At 65.9% G+C, this 8,417-nt stretch overlaps 1 protein-coding gene across 1 annotated transcript; it reads left to right on the forward strand.

Moving 5' to 3' along the window:
• The first annotated feature begins 303 nt into the window (after positions 1-303).
• Positions 304-1,804, forward strand: LOC132808918 (G-protein coupled receptor 84-like). Its single transcript, XM_060822336.1, has one exon. It carries the CDS (start codon positions 404-406, stop codon positions 1,790-1,792), a length of 1,389 nt encoding a protein of 462 aa, XP_060678319.1. The 5' UTR covers positions 304-403; the 3' UTR covers positions 1,793-1,804.
• Positions 1,805-8,417: the final 6,613 nt, after the last annotated feature.

Consider the following 8,417-nt stretch of genomic DNA (forward strand, 5'->3'; position numbering starts at 1 on the left):
CTATAATACACACAGGGACTGCTGTTCTCTATAATACACACAGGGACTGCTGTTCTCTAGAACAGACACCGGGGCTGCTGTTCACTATAATATACACAGGGGCTGCTTCTCTCTGTCATGGTGTGTATGTCGTAAGCCCAGATTTTCTCGTTCCTCGTCCCCGTTCCTCATCTGCCGTGTTCTTGTGACAGATGGGGAAGTACACTCTGTGAAACCCATGTGCGTTCAGGAAGGGGAAGTGCTCTCGTTGTGCCTATAAATCGGCGTCAGCTTCGCGGTCCCAGGTCAGAACTCCGAGGGAGAGGCGGTCAGACGGAGTTGGGAGCGGGAGAGAGAGAGCTGCCTTTACAGAGTCGGAGGTGCAGCTTTCTGTGTGTCTCGGGGGTTTCGCCTTGACGCGGCTATGTATTCCGTCAACACCTCGACCTCCCATTTCTTCGAGGGCGACGACCTCTTCTCGCCCAACGCCACCTGCCACCCGGACGTGCGCAGCTACCGCTACTTCGGGGCTTCGCTGGGCCTCGCGGTGACGCTGGTGGGCACCGCCGGCAACGTCATGACCCTGCTGGCGTTCGCCGCGGAGCCCCGGCTCCGGCACCGGTTCAACCTGCTCATCCTGAACCTGACGGTGGCCGACCTGCTCTACTGCGGCTTCCTGCAGCCGGTCACCTCCGCCACCTTCCTGCGCAACGGCTGGTCCTGGGGGCCCACCGCCTGCCGGGCCGTCGGGCTGCTCATCTTCGTCGCCAACGCCGTCTCCATCTTCAACCTGGTGCTGATCGCCGGCAGCCGGTACGCCCTCATCGCCAACCCCCACGCCTACGAGCGGGTGTTCCAGCGCCGGACGATGCCCTTCTTCATCGCCCTGCCCTGGGCCCTCGGCCTGGCTCTCTTCGGGCCCCTCTGGCACATCTACGTCTTCCTGCCCGCCGTCTGCACCTGCAGCTTCCACCGCAGCATGGGCAAGCCCTACACCACCATCCTGATGTTCTTCATGTTCGTCCTGGGCCTGGGCTGCATCGGCGTCTTCTACTACCTCATCGACCGCAGGGTGAAGGCTGCCTCCCGGGCGCTGAAGATGCACCAGCGCGGCGGGGGCAGGGCGGGCGGGAAGGACGGCTCCCGGGCCGCGCTGGATCACTCCTCCTCGCAAGGGACGGCAGCAGACAGTAGGCCTCAGGCTCTGTCGGATCTCTCCTCCTCGCCGGGCACGGGTGCGGGCAGCAGGCCTCAGGCTCTGCCGGGCGGGAACAGTAGGCCTCAGGCTCCTCCGGACGGGGACAGCAGGCCTCAGGCTCCGCCAGACGGGAGCAGCAGGCCTCAGGCTAATCCAGAGCTCTCCTCCTCCTCCTCCAGCTGCCGGGGCCAGCGCGGGAAGGGCAGGCCTCGCGCCCCGGACAGCGGCTACGGCGACGAGGCCTCCCGGGGGACAGAGGGGACCAGCGTGGCGGACGAGGAGTCCACCGCCGGCCCACGCCAGGGCGAGGCGCTCGCGGCGCAGGGGGGCGGGGGAGGGGGCTGCCGAGGAGGGGTCAGGGACTTCCGCAAGGTGACCCGCATGTGCTTCGCCATGTTCCTGGTCTACGTCACCTGCTACATGCCCTTCTGCGTCCTCCACGTGCTGGACGCCAACAAGCGCTTCCCGGTGCTGCTCCACATGGTGGCTGGGAACTTCACCTGGCTGAACAGCTGCGTCAACCCCGTGCTCTACGCCGTCATGAACCGGCAGTTCCGGGACGCCTACCGCGGGGTGCTGCTCAAGGCCTACCGCCTCTGCTTCTGCCGGCGCTAGGCCCGGAGCCGAGGGGAGGCGTGCGGTCCGGTGGCTCAGGGTTCCGTCCTCCCCTTCCCCCTCCCGACTCCCACCACCAACCCCCCGGGCCTCCTTCGGCCTGCTCCCCGCCCAGCTCCCCCGCCTCCAGCCTGTCCCAAAGGAATAGCAGGCGGCCGTTCAGCCCCTCTCTCCCTCCTCCAGCCTGTCCCAAAGGAATAGCAGGCGGCCATTCAGCCCCTCTCTCCCTCCTCCAGCCTGTCCCAAAGGAATAGCGGGCGGCTGTTCAGCCCCTCTCTCCCTCCTCCAGCCTGTCCCAAAGGAATAGCAGGTGGCCGTTCAGCCCCTCTCTCCCTCCTCCGGCCTGTCACACGGGAACTGTAGGCCATTCAGCCCCTCTCTCCCTCCTCCAGCCTGTCACATGGGAACATGAGGCCATTCAGCCCCCTCCTCCAGCCTGTCCCATGGGAACATGAGGCCATTCAGCCCCTATCCTCCTCGTCCAACCAGTTACACGGGAACAGGACGCCATTCAGCCCCTCCCCAGCCTGTCCCATGGGAACATGAGGCCATTCAGCCCCTATCCTCCTCTTCCAGCCGGTTACACGGGAACAGGGTGCCATTCAGCCCCTCTCCTCTAGCCTGTCCCATGGGAACACGAGGCCATTCAGCCCCCGTCCTCCTCGTCCAGCCGGTTACATGGGAACAGGACGCCATTCAGCCCCTCTCCTCCAGCCTGTCCCATGGGAACAGGAGGCCATTCAGCCCCCGTCCTCCTCGTCCAGCCGGCTACACGGGAACAGGACGCCATTCAGCCCCTCCCCTCTCGCCTGCCCCATGCATGTGGCAGAACAAGGCCACTCGGCCCACCCTGTTGTCCACGCTCAGCCGGGATTCCGACAGCTCCAGTCGGCGTTACCCCCCGTCACCTCCCCCAGCTCCCGGAACCCGCGGGGAGACCAGATCGTCCGCCCTCAGCCCAAACCGCAAACTGACCCACCCCACCCCACCCCGGCGTGTCTCCACCCCCCCCAGAGCGGCCCGGGGACAGATTAACCCAACGGCACCACTCGTGTCCGGAGGGAGCCAGCTCACGGAGGTGGGGATCCGAGGGGAGAAGTGGGGTGATGCCCGATAGATGAGAGTGGGGTTTAACACCCATCGACACACCCACGCCACACTCTCCCCTACCCCCCTGGGGAGGATTTCCACGCAGCGTGGGGTCACTCGACGAGCAATTGAATGTGTTTGCTTTGTCTTCATCCAAGTTCTCATCGCAACGAGTGTACAGCAACTCACAAATAAAACACCTCGATTTGATATAAAACGCTTGGTTGGTCACTGTCTGCTCTGTACACCCACTCCCTCAGCACTGACCCTCCCACAGCACCCACTCCCTCAGCACTGACCCTCCCTCAGCACCCACTCCCTCAGCGCTGACCCTCCCTCAGCACCCACTCCCTCAGCGCTGACCCTCCCACAGCACCCGCTCCCTCAGCGCTGACCCTCCCTCAGCACCCACTCCCTCAGCACTGACCCACCCACAGCACTGACCCTGACACAGCACCCGCTCCCTCAGCACTGACCCTCCCACAGCGCCTGCTCCCTCAACACTGACCCTCCCACAGCGCCCACTCACTCAGCACTGACCCTCCCACAGCGCCCGCTCCCTCAGCACTGAACCCTGACACAGCACCCACTCCCTCAGCACTGACCCTCCCACAGCACCTACTCCCTCAGCACTGACCCTGACACAGCACCCGCTCCCTCAGCATTGACCCTCCCACAGCACCCACTCCCTCAGCACTGACCCTCCCACAGCACCCGCTCCCTCAGCACTGACCCTGACACAGCACCCGCTCCCTCAGCATTGACCCTCCCACAGCACCCACTCCCTCAGCACTGACCCTCCCACAGCACCCGCTCCCTCAGCACTGACCCTCCCACAGCACCCGCTCCCTCAGCATTGACCCTCCCACAGCACCCACTCCCTCAGCACTGACCCTCCCACAGCACCCGCTCCCTCAGCACTGACCCTCCCACAGCACCCGCTCCCTCAGCACTGACCCTCCCACAGCACCCGCTCCCTCAGCACTGACCGTGACACAGCACCCACTCCGTCAGCACTGACCCTCCCTCAGCACCCGCTCCCTCAGCACTGACCCTCCCACAGCACCCGCTCCCTCAGCACTGACCCTCCCTCAGCACCCGCTCCCTCAGCACTGACCCTCCCACAGCACCCACTCCCTCAGCACTGACCCTCCCACAGCACCCGCTCCCTCAGCACTAACCCACACTCAGCACCCACTCCCTCAGCACTGACCCTCCCACAGCACCCGCTCCCTCAGCACTGACCCTGACACAGCACCCGCTCCCTCAGCACTGACCCTCCCACAGCACTGACCCTCCCACAGCACCCGCTCCCTCAGCACTGACCCTCCCACAGCACCCGCTCCCTCAGCATTGACCCTCCCACAGCACCCGCTCCCTCAGCACTGACCCTGACACAGCACCCGCTCCCTCAGCACTGACACTCCCTCAGCACTGACCCTCCCACAGCACCCGCTCCCTCAGCACTGACCCTCCCACAGCACCCACTCCCTCAGCACTGACCCTCCCACAGCACCCGCTCCCTCAGCACTGACCCTCCTACAGCGCCCGCTCCCTCAGCACTGACCCTCCCACAGCACCCACTCCCTCAGCACTGACCCTCCTACAGCACCCGCTCCCTCAGCACTGACCCTCCTACAGATCCCGCTCCCTCAGCACTGACCCTCCCACAGCACCCGCTCCCTCAGCACTGACCCTCCCTCAGCACCCGCTCCCTCAGCACTGACCCTCCCACAGCACTGACCCTCCCTCAGCACTGACCCTCCCACAGCACCCACTCCCTCAGCACTGACCCTCCTACAGCACCCGCTCCCTCAGCACTGACCCTGCTACAGCGCCCGCTCCCTCAGCACTGACCCTCCCACAGCACCCACTCCCTCAGCACTGACCCTCCCACAGCACCCGCTCCCTCAGCACTGACCCTCCCATAGCGCCCACTCCCTCAGCACTGACCCTCCCACAGCACCCACTCGCTCAGCACTGACCCTCCTACAGCGCCCGCTCCCTCAGCACTGACCCTCCCACAGCACCCACTCCCTCAGCACTAACCCTCCTACAGCACCCGCTCCCTCAGCACTGACCCTCCTACAGTGCCCGCTCCCTCAGCACTGACCCTCCCACAGCACCCGCTCCCTCAGCACTGACCCTCCCTCAGCACCCGCTCCCTCAGCACTGACCCTCCCACAGCACTGACCCTCCCTCAGCACTGACCCTCCCACAGCACCCACTCCCTCAGCACTGACCCTCCTACAGCACCCGCTCCCTCAGCACTGACCCTGCTAAAGCGCCCGCTCCCTCAGCACTGACCCTCCCACAGCACCCACTCCCTCAGCACTGACCCTCCCACAGCACCCGCTCCCTCAGCACTGACCCTCCCATAGCGCCCACTCCCTCAGCACTGACCCTCCCACAGCACCCACTCGCTCAGCACTGACCCTCCTACAGCGCCCGCTCCCTCAGCACTGACCCTCCCACAGCACCCACTCCCTCAGCACTAACCCTCCTACAGCACCCGCTCCCTCAGCACTGACCCTCCTACAGTGCCCGCTCCCTCAGCACTGACCCTCCCACAGCACCCGCTCCCTCAGCACTGACCCTCCCTCAGCACCCGCTCCCTCAGCACTGACCCTCCCACAGCACTGACCCTCCCTCAGCACTGACCCTCCCACAGCACCCACTCCCTCAGCACTGACCCTCCTACAGCACCCGCTCCCTCAGCACTGACCCTCCTACAGCGCCCGCTCCCTCAGCACTGACCCTCCCACAGCACCCACTCCCTCAGCACTGACCCTCCCACAGCACCCGAACCCTCAGCACTGACCCTCCCACAGCGCCCACTCCCTCAGCACTGACCCTCCCACAGCACCCATTCGCTCAGCACTCACCCTCCCACAGCACCCGCTCCCTCAGCACTGACCCTCCCACAGCACCCACTCCCTCACCACTGACCCTCCCACAGCACTGACCCTTACACAGCACCCGCTCCCTCAGCACTGACCCTCCCACAGCGCCTGCTCCCTCAACACTGACCCTCCCACAGCGCCCACTCACTCAGCACTGACCCTCCCACAGCGCCCGCTCCCTCAGCACTGACCCTGACACAGCACCCACTCCCTCAGCACTGACCCTCCCACAGCACCTACTCCCTCAGCACTGACCCTGACACAGCACCCGCTCCCTCAGCATTGACCCTCCCACAGCACCCACTCCCTCAGCACTGACCCTCCCACAGCACCCGCTCCCTCAGCACTGACCCTCCCACAGCACCCGCTCCCTCAGCATTGACCCTCCCACAGCACCCACTCCCTCAGCACTGACCCTCCCGCAGCGCCCGCTCCCTCAGCACTGACCCTGACACAGCACCCGCTCCCTCAGCACTGACCCTCCCACAGCACCCGCTCCCTCAGCACTGACCCTCCCACAGCACCCGCTCCCTCAGCACTGACCCTCCCACAGCACCCACTCCCTCAGCACTGACCCTCCCACAGCACCCGCTCCCTCAGCACTGACCCTCCCACAGCACCCGCTCCCTCAGCACTGACCCTCCCACAGCACCCGCTCCCTCAGCACTGACCGTGACACAGCACCCACTCCGTCAGCACTGACCCTCCCTCAGCACCCGCTCCCTCAGCACTGACCCTCCCACAGCACCCGCTCCCTCAGCACTGACCCTCCCTCAGCACCCGCTCCCTCAGCACTGACCCTCCCACAGCACCCACTCCCTCAGCACTGACCCTCCCACAGCACCCGCTCCCTCAGCACTGACCCTCCCACAGCGCCCACTCCCTCAGCACTGACCCTCCCACAGCACCCACTCGCTCAGCACTCACCCTCCCACAGCACCCGCTCCCTCAGCACTGACCCTCCCACAGCACTGACCCTCCCTCAGCACTGACCCTCCCTCAGCACCCACTCCCTCAGCACTGACCCTCCCACAGCACCCGCTCCCTCAGCACTGACCCTCCTACAGCGCCCGCTCCCTCAGCACTGACCCTCCCACAGCACCCACTCCCTCAGCACTGACCCTCCTACAGCACCCGCTCCCTCAGCACTGACCCTCCTACAGTGCCCGCTCCCTCAGCACTGACCCTCCCACAGCACCCGCTCCCTCAGCACTGACCCTCCCTCAGCACCCGCTCCCTCAGCACTGACCCTCCCACAGCACTGACCCTCCCTCAGCACTGACCCTCCCACAGCACCCACTCCCTCAGCACTGACCCTCCTACAGCACCCGCTCCCTCAGCACTGACCCTCCTACAGCGCCCGCTCCCTCAGCACTGACCCTCCCACAGCACCCACTCCCTCAGCACTGACCCTCCCACAGCACCCGCTCCCTCAGCACTGACCCTCCCACAGCGCCCACTCCCTCAGCACTGACCCTCCCACAGCACCCACTCGCTCAGCACTCACCCTCCCACAGCACCCGCTCCCTCAGCACTGACCCTCCCACAGCACCCACTCCCTCACCACTGACCCTCCCACAGCACTGACCATCCCACAGCACCCACTCCCGCAGCACTGACCCTCCCACAGCACCCACTCCCTCAGCACTGACCCTCCCAAAGCACCCACTCCCTCAGCACTGGCACCCCCACTGCACCCACTCCCTCAGCACTGACCCTCCCATAGCACCCACTCCCTCAGCACTGACCCTCCCACAGCACCCGCTCCCTCAGCACTAACCCACCCTCAGCACCCACTCTCTCAGCACTGACCCTCCCACAGCGCCCACTCCCTCAGCACTGACCCTCCCACAGCACCCGCTCCCTCAGCATTGACCCTCCCACAGCACCCACTCCCTCAGCACTGACCCTCCCGCAGCGCCCGCTCCCTCAGCACTGACCCTGACACAGCACCCGCTCCCTCAGCACTGACCCTCCCACAGCCCCCTCTCCCTCAGCACTGACCCTCCCACAGCACCCGCTCCCTCAGCACTGACCCTCCCACAGCACCCGCTCCCTCAGCACTGACCCTCCCACAGCACCCGCTCCCTCAGCACTGACCGTGACACAGCACCCACTCCGTCAGCACTGACCCTCCCTCAGCACCCGCTCCCTCAGCACTGACCCTCCCACAGCACCCGCTCCCTCAGCACTGACCCTCCCTCAGCACCCGCTCCCTCAGCACTGACCCTCCCACAGCACCCACTCCCTCAGCACTGACCCTCCCACAGCACCCGCTCCCTCAGCACTGACCCTCCCACAGCGCCCACTCCCTCAGCACTGACCCTCCCACAGCACCCACTCGCTCAGCACTCACCCTCCCACAGCACCCGCTCCCTCAGCACTGACCCTCCCACAGCACTGCCCCTCCCTCAGCACTGACCCTCCCTCAGCACCCACTCCCTCAGCACTGACCCTCCCACAGCACCCGCTCCCTCAGCACTGACCCTCCTACAGCGCCCGCTCCCTCAGCACTGACCCTCCCACAGCACCCACTCCCTCAGCACTGACCCTCCTACAGCACCCGCTCCCTCAGCACTGACCCTCCTACAGTGCCCGCTCCCTCAGCACTGACCCTCCCACAGCACCCGCTC

This window comes from Hemiscyllium ocellatum, assembly GCF_020745735.1.
Source record: "Hemiscyllium ocellatum isolate sHemOce1 chromosome X unlocalized genomic scaffold, sHemOce1.pat.X.cur. SUPER_X_unloc_1, whole genome shotgun sequence".
Taxonomy (NCBI): domain Eukaryota; kingdom Metazoa; phylum Chordata; class Chondrichthyes; order Orectolobiformes; family Hemiscylliidae; genus Hemiscyllium; species Hemiscyllium ocellatum.